Below are 15,157 nucleotides of genomic sequence, written 5' to 3' on the forward strand. Positions count from 1 at the left end.
TTCGACGGATCGTAGCATCGAAACGAAACCTGTACGAGAAAACCGTTCCAGAGAAAAGTTGTTCGCTTTGATGTTCTCTACAAACTGTGAAAGTAGTCTGTGTTGTAGGGCGTCACCCTGTGTACTTACGTTCAAGACACGTATAAAGGCCGAATCACACGGAACTGGATTAAGTTAGTTGGTGCTGTACTGGCTACCTGCCCGGATGTGATGGCCGCCTGGCTGACTGCTTGACTGGTTTGGAGGAATAGGACATGTTCTAATTGTTACTTGCTTTCCACGACTAGATTCTGTGGAACAGCCAATCAGAGCAAAGTTTGGCCATGTGAAGGTTTGCAAAGGGGAGTTTTTTGTCTGTGGTTTCCGAGTGTTGGCTGTTAGTTTCTCGATAAAAAAGAAAGTAAGGAGATGACGTGCAGTGCATTCGTGTTCAGTTTATTAATATTTAGGTATTTATGCAAAGCGATGAGATGTGTACGTGACAAATATGATTAGCCGAAAATGAAAATCCTTATTTGATTTTTCTTAAATTTGTGAATGAATCCGGCGAATCTCATGTATGAATATGCATACCCGAGTTAATTAAAAAGCTTGTTCGATACGCATTGATTGCCATATTTTTTTCGAGCCAATCTCTAGTCCATACTTTTCTTTTTTTAATTTTTAATAAAAGCACAAAGCAGTAATTCTCCTACAACATTCTTCAAATTGGTCGTCCATCTTTACAGATTGTCTGCTCTGCGCAATATCTTATGGGAACAAAAGTCTATCGACAAGTAAGGTAACAAGTATCGTGTGAGGCGAAAACTAGCAAATGGGTAGCCAGTCCAGCGCCAACTAGGACATTCCTAGTGGAATTCCAGTTCCGTGTCATTCAGGCTTAAGCAGCAAAAAAGTTACAGTTCCAATAAATCCCCATGGCAGAATCTCGTATATTATATTCTACAAATTTTCTTATCTTCATATTACACTGTGTATTTTTAAATAATAATAATAAGTTCGTAGTGCTCTCGCTCGTGATGTGGGCGGTCGCTGGTTCGATTCCCGATGGATCATAAAAAAATCGATGTTTATTCAGCATCGTGAGTACAATTAGAGAACTGAGTAGCTGGTTCCGGTCTCGGAATCCAGAAAACAGCGGCGATGGGACTCGATGCGGTGACCATGTTTCACCCAACGAAAAGCAACTTGCCAGGCCTTGGCCCTCAAGGGATGTTGCGCCACCGGGTTTAGTTTTGAAAAAGATACATATTATTTTACAAGTACTTCCGGCAAAACTTTTTACATAATTTTGAAAAAAAAATTCTAGCAACCGTTCTGCTGTGAAGTGGATTCTCCTATTTATTCTCATTAATCCGAGCCTCCCGGATGGTGTAGTGGTTACGTCGTCGTCTTCTACGTCCCTTCCCTGGTTCGATACCCCGTCGAAACACATTGCACAGAACTTCGGATTTCCCTTCAAACTGTAGGCCCAGTCGCGATCAACCTGTCTGTGCATGAAGTGGACATAGAAAACAAACTCAAACTCATTACTCCTAAGCCAACAGAGAATAAATCTTTACCAACTCATTTTGTTCTGACACTGTTTACCCACACTGCATCAGAATATGGATTAGAGCAAAGGGCAAGAATACTATCCTTATATAGCTTTATTTCTGCTTTACAAACAATTAACAGCCAAGGTATCTACAATTGTTGAAATATATAATATTGTAGAAGTTAAGATGCTACACTCTTCACACTTCCAGCGATGTATTTTCCTTGACTTGCCAAACTGTCAGCCTGTAAAATTTAAAAAGAAATATAGATTTCTTTGCATACAAAATAAATAAAAGTTAATAAAAAATGAGATTTCATAATATACACCCCAACCCCCCACATATATATAATTTATATTAAAATTCTAGAGATCAATCAGAGCGATTTATTTTTAGAATTATCATGTTGCTGTAGAGCGCGAGCTAAAAATACTTGTAGTGCTGCTAACCGACCGATCCGGATCATACGCAGTATTTGATGGGTTTGGGAGTAGCGATTCTATAGCGATTCTATAGCTGAAGAAAAAAAAACTGGATTTTTCGAGGCATATAATGTTGGTTTTGCAACACTGAACGGAGCATGCGGAACAGTTTCCGCGACGATCTTCCAAAGCTCTTCCCTCCGCGGCAATGTTGCCAACTTAGCTCTTTTGGAACTCCTTCGTGCAGTCGTTTGGCTGAACTGTGGCGCCCGATTCATGCCCCACTGTCATGCCATCACTGGCTCCGGCTTACACGGACCAACTTTTGCCATGAATATGCATTTTGCCTGTGACGTGATATTGTTATATTGACTGCGTCGCCCCACCCCTTCTTACCTCCCCAGCTACTTTTTTATAGTGCCGTGTGACGTGAATGACATAATGTTGTTATCCAGGAACCCTTAATTTTGGATTTCATACGACCATAGGTGGATTATTGAGATGGGTGATGGATCTAGACGGTGGAAATTAAGAATAAATTGTCATTACATTAAACTTAACACTAATAGCAGCGCGCCCATCCCTTTGAAAACTCAAATTACCTTAGGAGGCACTTTATCCAAACTTCGTAAATCTAGCTTGTTGAAAGTAAGTTTTAATTCCATTTAAGGTGAAATTTAGCTGTTTTATGCGCATCAGGTTTGGCAACACTGCCAGGATGGTCGTAGGAGGCAAGGGGAAATAAATTGCGCTTATGGGAGTATTATTTTATTTGTTCTTTTGTAAATATCAAACTTCCGATGACATAGAAAAAGATATCAACGGAAAGAGAGCAGTTTGAAGATGTGTTTGACAAACGGAAAAGTCGAAACTTCAATTTGATTAGCCGTAACTTATGTTATAGTTGATTCCCCATAAGGAATGCCTACACAAGTATTTTGATCTTGTTTCGCCACCGCATAAAGTTCCAATAAGATCTTATTTGTCTTACCTTGGCTCTTTTGACGAATTCTTCTTGTCCAGCCTTCACATTTTTGTCCTTTCCGCCCCAAACTGTCGTCATGGACGCCTGGAAAGGTGAAAAAAATAATATTGTCAGCCCAGTTCAGGTCAAATTATTTCAGGCAAATATTTATTAAATGTTTTATAAAATTAAAATATATGGAATTAATTTTATGTATGTTTTTAATTGTATTATTTACTAAAATAGCCAGTTAACAATGTACGCCATTCAGTTTTTGGAATCCTTGGTTTTATATCTAGGGTGTTGTGGAAAGAGCACGTAAGTCAAAAAAATGAAATTTTACAGCAGATATTTATTTATGTTTATCAATAGCAAACATTTCAGACATGATATACGAGGGTGTTTTGAAAAGTTTTGCCTCCTATGCAATAACTCTGGCAACACTGCTCAGAGACACGCGAAATTAGTGTGAGAATTATCGCTGATTCACTGACTGTTGTGACATCTATCAGCGTTCGCCTCCAACATCACGCATGCGCACAATAGTGAGTAAAATGGCGACGTACATGGACGTGCGGTGGAAACAACGTACTGTTATTGAATTCCTCACAGCAAAGGGTTCTGTGCCCGTTGACATTCATCGACGAATCAGTGCTGTCTATGGCGACGCCTGTGCGGATGTGAGTACTGTCAGGAAGACTTTGGAGAAACTCTGCGCACGATTACTGCGAGTTAGGCCTGGCAAGGACGCAATTCTTCAACATGACAATGCACGCCCACACACAAGTCGCAGGATTCATTGCAGCGTCTCAAATACCACAAGATTTTACCCCACCCACCGTACATCCCAGATCTCGCACCTTGTGACTTTTATCTTTTTCCAAGGCTGAAAGAGCACCTGAAGGAACACCGTTACACCAGCGATGCGGAGGTGCAAGCAGATGTGCGTCACTGGTGCCAGGAGAAGACGCCTGATTTCTTCGCCGACGGGATGCAATAACTTGTCCGACTTTGGCATTTGTGTGTGGACAATGATGGTGACTACGTGGAAAAGTAGTGACACCCTGGTAGAGGACATTACAAGCTTTAAGGTGACATATAGATCATGTAAGTATCTTGCATACTATTGACGTTATTGTGTAGGAGGCAAAACTTTTCAAAACACCCTCGTTCATGTTAGATCATCACATCACTCACAACTGTAGCGCTTGACAATATATTATAAATAGGTTTGACGGTTAAAAATGGAGCTTGATTCAGAGAAATGAATCTTTCTTGTGCAAGTAAGGCTCTACAATTATTTATCGACTGAGGACCACACTACGGACAAAATTGATGCTCTATGAAGTGAGTGGGACAATTACATTACCTGAAAAAAATAGGTCTATTGGAAATTTTCTTCTATTTGTACATAGAATGTAATGTACAAAGTATCCTAAATTGTACAAGGAAAACAATCTTCAGTTTAATATTTATAACTATACGTTTTTCAGTACGATTTTTTCTTTTTTTGGAAAGAGGGAGGGGGTCTATCTATTGCTGATTCATGTGAAATAGGAAATATATTTGAAAGGAAATCTGCCTCTTTTGAGAGGAGATAAATGAACATTATAATGAATACTAACTAGATTTGGAATACAAAACATAGCTGCACAATAGATTACTCATTTCACACGCATATTAACTGTTTCCAGAACTTCAATGGCTTTACTGTTTTCACGCATATGTTAGTGATTTTTTGTTAAGCAACATATTGTTTTTTGTGCAAATAACATTAAAATAAAATTATCATATTTACATATAAAGTGCCAAAAACCGTAGAGGGATAGAAACACCTTCATAGTAATGAAAATTTACTTTTGTTGCCAGGAAAATTGGCTCTCATTGTGGTAACCCGGAGTATCCATCGTTACCTCGCACACCCTGTTGTGTTACACCCTTTCTCCCTTCACTTTTGTTAACATTTTGTAAAGTTATGTTGCTATGGAACACTGACATGGTTGGAATTAAAATAATCAAGCCCACTTTCATTTGTTTTGTTTTGTCGGAAGCAATGTGGCTCGTTGTGTCGTGTCAGATCACGTGTGGCCGCCCCGCGTGGCGGAGTGGTTAGCACATCGCGCTACGCACATCCCGGGTTCGAATCCCGGCCTGGGCATGGAAGATTTTAAGTGTCCATTCATCAATTTCATGATATCATCCCTCATCCCCATCTTTGCAATTAGCCAAAAGTGGCACAAAAGCGAAGTAAAATAAAGCAAATCAATCAATCAAATCAGGTGTGCTGTCAAGACATACTTGTAGGCAGGTTCATTGCCTTCATGAAACCTGGAAACCGGGTATTTTCTCACGAATTTTTTCACCCACTCAGTTTAAAAGATTCAAATAATATTGGCCTCTTCTAGTTTTACCCTTTTGAAGATAGTTAATAAAACAAATCCCTTTAAAATCCCAAATGACTGATGCGTGATGCCTTAATCTTTCCTGCTGATGAAACCGACTTTGTCTTTTTGGGGGTTGAACAACCGGCTTCTGTCCACTCTTTTGACTGCTGTTTCCATTCTGATGTGTAACGGTGATCCAAGTCTCATCCATAGTTATAAATCGACGCAAAAAATCAATTTTATTCTTGTTAAAACGCTCCAAACACTGTTCATAGATTTTCATGCGAATGCGTTTGTGATCTGTTGTTATCAAGCGCGGCAACCATCTTGTGCAATGCTTCATGAAAAATATATCCTACATCTTGTTTCGAAGAAGCCAATAACTTCAGCAATTTCACACACTTTAACTTGCCGGCCATCTAATACCACATAATATATATTCGTTCAGTGTTTTCTGCTGTTGTTGCACTTCTTGGAAGTCCTTCACGTTGATCATCTTCAAGGCTGTGGTCACAAATCTATTCAGCAAGCCAGTTTTTAATTGTTGTAGAGGAAGGAGAAGAGTTCCCATACACTTTTGAACTTTTATGAATTTGAGTTGGTGTTAAGCCATCTTTTACAAAAAAAAAAAATCACTGGACGAAAATAAATATTGTCTATTTTAAGGACTATACACAACAAATAAACATCACAGGAAAAAAAAACGTGCTTTGTCCATTTTCTTGATCTTACAGGAGAGCACATTATTTCCTTGTTATGAGCACATTCTTTACCTGTATAAGCAACCTAAACCTCTTTGCAATGGTTGGAAAAAGCAAGTCATATTCTTACACAATTCCATGTTAGAGAGACCCTTCACAGTTTAATTTGACAGAATAAGTTTCAATTTTACATGTATGTTTGTGGCAAATGAAAAAAAAAATGTTAGAATCGCCATATATGGTCGAGGGTTATAACTTTTCAGACCACCCTCGTATATTCTATTACAGGGAGGTTGTGGACATTATTGCAATTTTTATGCATGTAAAGTACACTTAGATTTGGCACTCGGTTCCCTAACAACCCACAATCCGCAAAATATTCACAGAAAAAAAATTAGAAGGGCCTTTAAATCCTGTCTTTGTGAAAGATAGTGGGTATATGTTGAGTTGTTGTTTTAAGTCCACAGATAGGCTAATCGGGGCTGGACCTACAGTTTAAAGTGAGATCCGAACCACTATGGGCCTCCACCAGGTATCGAACGCCGGGGACGACGTTACCACTATGTCACCGGGAATATCTCTTGGAGGTTTGGGTTACATGAAAGCATGACGATATTTATTCAAATTCTGTTTTCTTTTTCATACACTTTACTGATTTACATCTTAGAGCTATTCCCTACCTGCAAAGCGCGGCCAAAACAGAAAGTCAATATCCACGGTCTCTTGCCTGGATAACTGTTAATTGCGTTTAGATACACAGAAGCCTCCTCCTCTGAAAGACCTCCAGATAGGAAAAATATTCCTGGAAGGAAAAAATAGAAATCAATATGCAGAATTAGAGAGATGAATTTAACTAACTAGCTACAATATCATATTCAAGTTTGTTTGAAGTCTATATTTATGGACTAAACCTAGAATTTAACTGGATGACATAAAATGATACTTTGAAAATGACGATGGTATGAATATTGGATAATAGCTAGAAAATGTAACAAAAACTTGTAACGTACACACCGTTACATGTGATTTGGTATGGTATGGCATGGTATGGTATAATTATGTATATTTTTTTTAAAAAACTTTCTGCACGCACGCAGTCGATGGCTCACACGTTGGTAACATTTCCAGTTCTGTAAGAAAGACGCTATTGTTGTTACGTTACCTTTTTCTGTGTCAAGTTATTGTTTAAAATCTGTCAAAGAATGCAATCTTACCATTGTTGTTAGATTTGAATTGATAAAAACTTGAGAATTTCGTACATACGGTTTGTATCTCTGCATAAAAGTGGGTTTGCTGCTATGAAATGTATGACGTCACAAGTTTTTGTTTCTCCTTCCTGCTACGATCAGCGCCACTCTCATACGGTATAAAAGAAGCGCAGCAAAGCTGAGAGCTCAGTTGACTGCCGCATGGCAACTGTGGAAGGATCGGAAGATCTGGTCCCCAAGATCATGGTCTAGGGATAATTCCCCGGCCAGATCTTCTCCAACTGATGTACTCCCTAAATGGCCGGTGCCAGGTTCAAACCTCGGAATAGCACCCGACCGGGTCCCTTCTTCAACAGAACCTTGGTTCCCAGATTCAAACCCCGGGAAAGTCCCCGACCAAGGTACTGAAATGGAGGAGTCCCGTACGAGCCGGTTGAATTTAATTGAACTAACTAGCTACAATATCATATTCAAGTTTGTTTTAAGTCCATATTTATGGACTAGACCTAGAATTTAACTGGATGACATAAAATTATACTGAGAAAGTGACGATCGTATGAATATTGGATAATAGCTAGAAAATGTAACAAAAACTACAGTTCAGAACGAGAATGGCTTTCATTCATGACACGGCAAATAGTTTATTCATATTTTAACATATTAGGCGTGCAAAATAATAACTAGTATCTCTGGTCATCATGGGCGTCGCCAGAAATTTTTGCAGGGGGATCGGGCAAATGATAAAAGTTGAATAGTAGATAAATAATAAGTATTATTACCAGGTTATAAATGTTATTATACAATAATAAATATTATAAACTAACAAAAATAAATTTTATTCCAAATAATAATAATAATTATTATTATTATAAATGGGGAGACTCGATCCACCAAACGAGTGAAAAGCAGCACAACTATTTTCTATTATTTATTTTGCATTTTATGCAGTTAGTATCTGAATGCATTTTGTGTATTAACCTTTGCACATCTCTTTCAAGAAAAGGCTTTAAATGTTAGGGGGAATTTTTTTTCATAAAGTGTGCTGTGTGACCTCTTACCTACAACTATAATTGTCAGAATTTTGAAAACTGTGGAACCATTTGTTTTGGATGAAATGGTAGAATGTAACCTTGTTCTTGTATTTTCACTCAATGTTTTCAGTCCAATGCATTTTTACTTTGATTATTCTGTTCGAATACTAACTAAATGAACTTTATTTCTGTTCTTAACAATAAGAGTAACACAAACTTTCGGCTTTCTTGTATGTTCAAATGAACAATGTCAATTCCCAGGGGGGTCCACCGACCCGTTCGACCCCCCCGCCCCCTCCTCCCGACGCCAATGCTGGTCATACTTGAGATACATACTTCAAACTTATCGATTTGCATCAAATGTGTTATTTAAACGATTTTTTTTTGGAAAAAATCATTAAATTTATAATTATGCATTTGAAGTTTGCACGTTTTCCAAGAATTTTTATTTTCGAAGTATTAGTAAAGATCTATATTTTATTTTTTCCATGGAGGTACAAAAATATTCCAACTTCAAGTACACACAATCTCGATATTATATCTACTGTTGATTATGAACTGTCGGGTGTAAAGTTACTCCTTCTTGCAAAACGGAAGAAAAACTACACTACACTTTTTAGTGAAATTTTCATTGTAATAAGAGAAATGAGTGAATTTTCAGATAACTCTTTACTTGAAATTTTCCAATGAGATATATTTGACTTTTTTCGTCCCATGGAGTACAATTTTACAAGTACGCAAACCGAGGGATAAATATTTTTTTTACGTTGATAGTAGTGCAAAATTCTAAAGGTATGTCTCTATTGTCCTAGACACGCGCAACAGCAGTCCCTCGTTGTGAATCTACTGAAGTTCTCCCTCCTCTTAATGTGACAGGGAGAGATGAGTACTCTGAGCAGAGAATAATTCTTAGAAGTGCCGAAAGAATTTGTGGACAATTTCTATAGTAGATATTCGTATGTGCTATAGCTCGGGACGTGAAGTTTTCGTTTCATTTTTTCCTGAATTTCGATGTTATTTTTTACTGCAATTCGGTGTTATTTTTCACGGTTTCGGACAAATTCGGTGTTTTTTAATTTAAAATTCGTTATTTTTACATGCATTTTTACTGTTACTTCTATGCCTAAGATTTTCACATTTTTTAGTTCTGGAAAATTGAGACAAATTTTAGTTTTAATGACAAAAAAATATATGGCTTACCTTTGTGAGAAATGACCAAATTTATTCCATTTGGAAAACTATTTAATCTCATCAGCCACTAAATATGAAATGTTTATTGAATGATAACACCAAAATCTTTGAACACAATCATACACATCACATTTCCCTAACAATGTAAAAAAATCCCTCTGCGACTCCCCCCCAAAAAAAACACAACATGTACTTCTCCCTGAAAATTTTCCCATTCCTACGAAATTTCCCTTCTGGGAAGATCCCCCTTAAGGAATTCCATTTCAGGACTAGGTTAAACACTGTCAGTCATGTCTGCGGCAAACTGCAATAAATGAAGCACCAGCTAGACTACAAATGACAAAATAGCGCTTCAGGTAGTTCTTTTTGAACAGAAGAAGTGTTATCCCCAGTTTACATTGAATATTTCGCGGCGTTTTTCGCTTTAAGGTGTAAAATTCGGTGTTATTCTGAAAAATGGCGTAATTCGCGTTATTTCGCGATTCCGAAACACCGAGAACTTGCCACCTCAACCTACCCAAATACATTTTAAACACTTCATTTTGCTTTCCTCAACTTTTCGGTGTTGTTGTTAAAACGAAGACTTCACGTATAGCTATAGGTATTTTCTACTCTTCCGGCGGGCGGCCCTCGCGCTGGCAAGGGAAGTGGGAAGCGGAGAATATGCTGCAGACCAACCAGACAACAGCCGTGGTGCCGAGAGTGACGACGTCGCGGTAGGAGTTGCTGCGCGCAGCTCGTTCTACAAGCTGCTGTATTTCTCATCGCGCTGCATTGGTCGCTTCCCCGCTCCCCACTTCCCTTTGCCAGTATCTAGACTGCCCGCCGTAAGACTAGACAAGAACTATAGTGTTCTCACATATCCCACGACATCCTGGCTTGATACTAGTCAACGAGCCTAGCAACATTGCTTGCTCCTGTAATGGATAGCCAACTCCCAGTACGCGCATGCGCGTGGCGGACGAAAGGCGATGAGTGAGAGGCAGACTCGCGCCGGAAGAATACATGATCAGAGATGACCCAAAAAAAGCCAAGTCCCGATTTAGTTCTTCTTACCTGGTACTGCGGCCGGAACTGTCCTCAGAAGAGCAGTGACTGTTGCCTTCGCAACATCTTCTGGCGTGTACTTCACCTTGCAGCTGTTGCCAGGTACAACCATGTTTGGTTTGAGCACTGTCCCCTCTAACAGAACATGGTGATCGTTCAGAGATTTATACACAGCTGCCAACACTGTCTCTGTAACTTTCTGCGCTCTGTCCAAGTCGTGGCTACCTTGCATTGAGATCTGTTGATGAAAGTTCAAGGTTACTATTGAAACGTCAGGCAACTGGGAGGAATTTGATTTTAAAACATTGCAATATACTACATTTTGAGCATGATATAATTTGTAGAAAATACATCTGTCGTTGGAGAAGGAGAAACATACAGGGATTTTTTTTAAATATTATTTTGTGTATATTACTCTAGCTACCAATACAGCGCGCTACGACTCCAGAGGTCCCGGGTTCGAATTCCGGCCTCGGCATGGGTGTTCTCTGTGAGTGAGTATCCCTTCATAAATTTCACCATATCATCACTTATCCTCAACCTCGCAACAAGCCAAAAGTGGTAGAAAAGCGAAGTAATATAAACCAAAGCAATCAATCAATCTAGCTACCATAGTTGAGAAACGTTAATAATTTCGTCACGGTTGGTGCTAGAGCAACAATAAGCATACCATTGAACTCGTGAGGAAAATTTATATTCAATTGAGGACACCATGGTGTCCATTCGTAACGAAGCGTGAGCCTGTACATTTTCAAGAAGCTTCAACCTGACCAAGGGTCATTCACTTAGTCTACCAGCCAGTTGCTCCTCATAGGTATGTCAAATATGCAAAGTCAAGTGTAAACAGACTTTCCTGGAGTATTGGTGCAGCCAACAGCTCACAGGCAAACAGGCAGTAATTTTGCTAAGATAGGAAGTCAAAACTTGACGAATCGGCACGGAGGAAGTCTCCACTGCAGAGACACAGAGGAGGACAGTCTTTGGATTGATTTGGGTCAACAGCGCTCTTCGGTTTTGTCTTCGAACAGAGTCAGTCTTGCTGACTTAGCCTGACAAGCGAGCCCTGAGAACAGGCTTACACTTCGTTCTTGGATTCGATCATCAGACTTCACGTTAGACAGGGTAATTAGCCTACCCTCACCATGTATGATTCAGGTTCGAAGGTTTTAAAACACAAGTGTTAGCTGTTTGCCATTTCTAGTTCTTTATTAGTGTATCTTGTTACATTAGTACCTCTTGCACCTTACCACCAAGCTCTCTATGAGCAGCAAGTTGCTCTACCGCCAAGGATGAATGATTAAGGGAGCTACATTCCCAATAAGATCCTTCATACCTAAGGGTATGATACGTGGTGGAGATGAAGTCAAGATGACGGCCGTCATCGTCATATGCCCTGTAACATCCCCTAGCCCCATTGCAAACCTACAGTGTTAGTTTTGAGGAACAGTATGTTATTCAACTTTTATTTGCTTGTCTTTCCTCTGTATTCTGCCAGCACTACATAAAAATAAATTTGAAGGTAACAGAAGTAGTTGAGGAATACGATAACGTCAATCGCTATTTAATATTCGCAATTAATTCGCATGTACTTATAACTAATTTGCACGTACTTAGAACTAATTTGCAAGTACTTAGAATATTTTACATTTATGTATTTGCATGTTTATAATTTTTTATGAATATATAATTATTTCCTCCTCCGTAGTCGAGCGGGTTAAGGCGTTCACTCGTCTTGAGATCGTTCGCTGCGGGACGGCGTAGGTTCGAATCCGGCTCTGGTCGGAATTTATTCGGCCTACGTATAGGGCCGGTGGCAACCCACCATCGTGAGGAAATTGGGAAGCTCCGAGTGAGTGAGCGTAACCCGGTCGAGAAGACCTACAGTAAACGGCTGGGGGTTCGTCAGGCTGATCACCCGTCACCCCTTTACTGGTCTAAGAACTCCACGCTCCAACAAGGTGACGGCGGAACAGTGTGGGAGGGAGACCAGCAGTCGGTAGGTAAGCCAAGGCCCTTCAAGGTGCTGTAGAGCTGTGGGTTATTATATAATTATTTATTTTATGAAAAATATGTATATAGAAGGTAATTAGAGGTACTAAACGCTATGCATATGTTTTTATATTCATTACTGCAAAGTATGAAATGTATCAATCGATAATATTAATGTTTATAGTATTGAAAATAAGAGTTTATGGTTTATGAACCGCTATGAAAGGTGGTATTGGTACGAAAGAAGACGGTCCCGGTACTCGAACCCGCGATATGCAACGTTAATAAATGGTTAGGCCTATAGTGTACAACGTATGTAATAATGTATGTTATTATGTTATGAAAGACGATGGTACGACACGCTAGACAGAATACTGTCTCCGAATCTCAACTCCGCTCTGATGCCAGACAGAGAGAATGAATTAATATTCCGCGCAGGTAGAGGAGAAAGGAATTTGGGGAAGTTACGGTCAAGGTCAAATGACGTCACAACGTCAGAACAAAGAAAGAACGGGAGAACCTGATTCACCAATCAGAGAACGCGTCGGTAGATTTTCAGAACCGGTTTTTCCAAGGTTAACCAGTACGCAAGAACAGGAGAAAGGTATGCAATACTGTAGGGCAGGGGAGGGATTGATCCAGACAACAAAGGATGTCTGGAATGCGCAGCAATGGTCAAATCTCTGAAGCTATGCGTCGCTTGTAGAACCGGTTTCCGCCGCCAATTAATATTCCGCTCAGGGTTGCTCTAAGGCACAGGACGCTTTAGCGAGGTTTTTGGATACCCAATTAGATTGGAGCGAGAATTTTACTTTGAACAAGGAGAACGAAGCGTAAGGGTTTATTATATGTACTACGAAGAAGGGAGACCTATCAGGGACTGGGCCTACAGTTTTCACTATTTGCTTTTATCACGGGGTATCGAACCTAGGACCCTTTAATTATTGATTTAGGTAGTAAATTTATGTTACTGTGTGCTATTTAATATATTATCGAGTTTATTTTTTACCAAACTTTGACTTTATGTCAAATCTTTTACAAGTTTTTATGTATTTTTATTCAAATAACACAATTTCATCTATTCAGGCAACATTTTTTATTATATTTTCAACACACAAACTGCATTCTTCAATTTTTAACTAATTATTTTACAACTTTATGTTAATTTTTAACAAAATAACACTATTTATACTATTCAGGCAACATTTTTTCATTAAATTTTGGATTCACAAATATATTTTTTCAACTTTTAACTTATTATTTTACAACTTTATGTTAATTTTTACCAAAATAACACTATTTATACTATTCAGGCAACATTTTTTCATTAAATTTTGGATTCAAAAAGATATTTTTTCAACTTTTAACTTATTATTTTACAACTTTATGTTAATTTTTACCACAATAACACTATTTATACTATTCAGGCAACATTTTTTCATTAAATTTTGGAAGAATGCATTTTTTGTGTTGAAAATATAATAAAAAATGTTGCCTGAATAGATGAAATTGTGTTATTTGAATAAAAATACATAAAAACTTGTAAAAGATTTGACATAAAGTCAAAGTTTGGTAAAAAATAAACTCGATAATATATTAAATAGCACACAGTAACATAAATTTACTACCTAAATCAATAATTAAAGGGTCCTAGGTTCGATACCCCGTGATAAAAGCAAATAGTGAAAACTGTAGGCCCAGTCCCTGATAGGTCTCCCTTCTTCGTAGTACATATAATAAACCCTTACGCTTCGTTCTCCTTGTTCAAAGTAAAATTCTCGCTCCAATCTAATTGGGTATCCAAAAACCTCGCTAAAGCGTCCTGTGCCTTAGAGCAACCCTGAGCGGAATATTAATTGGCGGCGGAAACCGGTTCTACAAGCGACGCATAGCTTCAGAGATTTGACCATTGCTGCGCATTCCAGACATCCTTTGTTGTCTGGATCAATCCCTCCCCTGCCCTACAGTATTGCATACCTTTCTCCTGTTCTTGCGTACTGGTTAACCTTGGAAAAACCGGTTCTGAAAATCTACCGACGCGTTCTCTGATTGGTGAATCAGGTTCTCCCGTTCTTTCTTTGTTCTGACGTTGTGACGTCATTTGACCTTGACCGTAACTTCCCCAAATTCCTTTCTCCTCTACCTGCGCGGAATATTAATTCATTCTCTCTGTCTGGCATCAGAGCGGAGTTGAGATTCGGAGACAGTATTCTGTCTAGCGTGTCGTACCATCGTCTTTCATAACATAATAACATACATTATTACATACGTTGTACCAGTAGCGGCTCGTGCCTAAAATAACAGGTGAAGAAGTATATTTATAGGCAATGAAAACAAATTGTAAGTGCCAGTGCCCCCCCCCAATTTAAAACGCCTTTTTTGTCTTCATCTGTCCATCTGGAAAATGGTGTCTGCAACAAATTACACACTAAGTCATTTACTGGGTTCATTGTAGAAACCACAGCTCAACACATGAACACAACACACGATAGGAAACGCGAAACACACACGCGGAACAAGATCTCGCGAGAACGCGAAGATTTTGCCACAAGCACTGGATGCGATGTTTTCTCCGACGAGAGAACTGATTCACGTAGAGGGCGACACCATGTTCAAGGCCAACGCTAGGTGACGTCACCTTTGCCATGACAACCGGCTAAGTCTTCCGCAACCTAGCGGTGT

General features: G+C 39.0%; 1 protein-coding gene across 1 annotated transcript in view; it reads right to left on the reverse strand.

Moving 5' to 3' along the window:
- Window positions 1-1,631: 1,631 nt before the first annotated feature.
- Window positions 1,632-15,157, reverse strand: part of LOC146001960 (fructose-bisphosphate aldolase-like) — a 50,070-nt gene continuing 36,544 nt past the window's right edge. The window contains exons 5-8 of the mRNA XM_083139682.1: window positions 10,496-10,724; window positions 6,690-6,811; window positions 2,952-3,029; window positions 1,632-1,782 (exon numbers count right to left, since the gene is read on the reverse strand). Of these exons, the coding sequence (XP_082995808.1) occupies window positions 1,720-1,782; window positions 2,952-3,029; window positions 6,690-6,811; window positions 10,496-10,724 (492 nt within the window). The 3' untranslated portion in view covers window positions 1,632-1,719. The remainder of the gene's footprint in view (window positions 1,783-2,951; window positions 3,030-6,689; window positions 6,812-10,495; window positions 10,725-15,157) is intronic.

This window comes from Lepisma saccharinum, chromosome 18 (assembly GCF_977018435.1).
Source record: "Lepisma saccharinum chromosome 18, izLepSacc3.1, whole genome shotgun sequence".
Taxonomy (NCBI): domain Eukaryota; kingdom Metazoa; phylum Arthropoda; class Insecta; order Zygentoma; family Lepismatidae; genus Lepisma; species Lepisma saccharinum.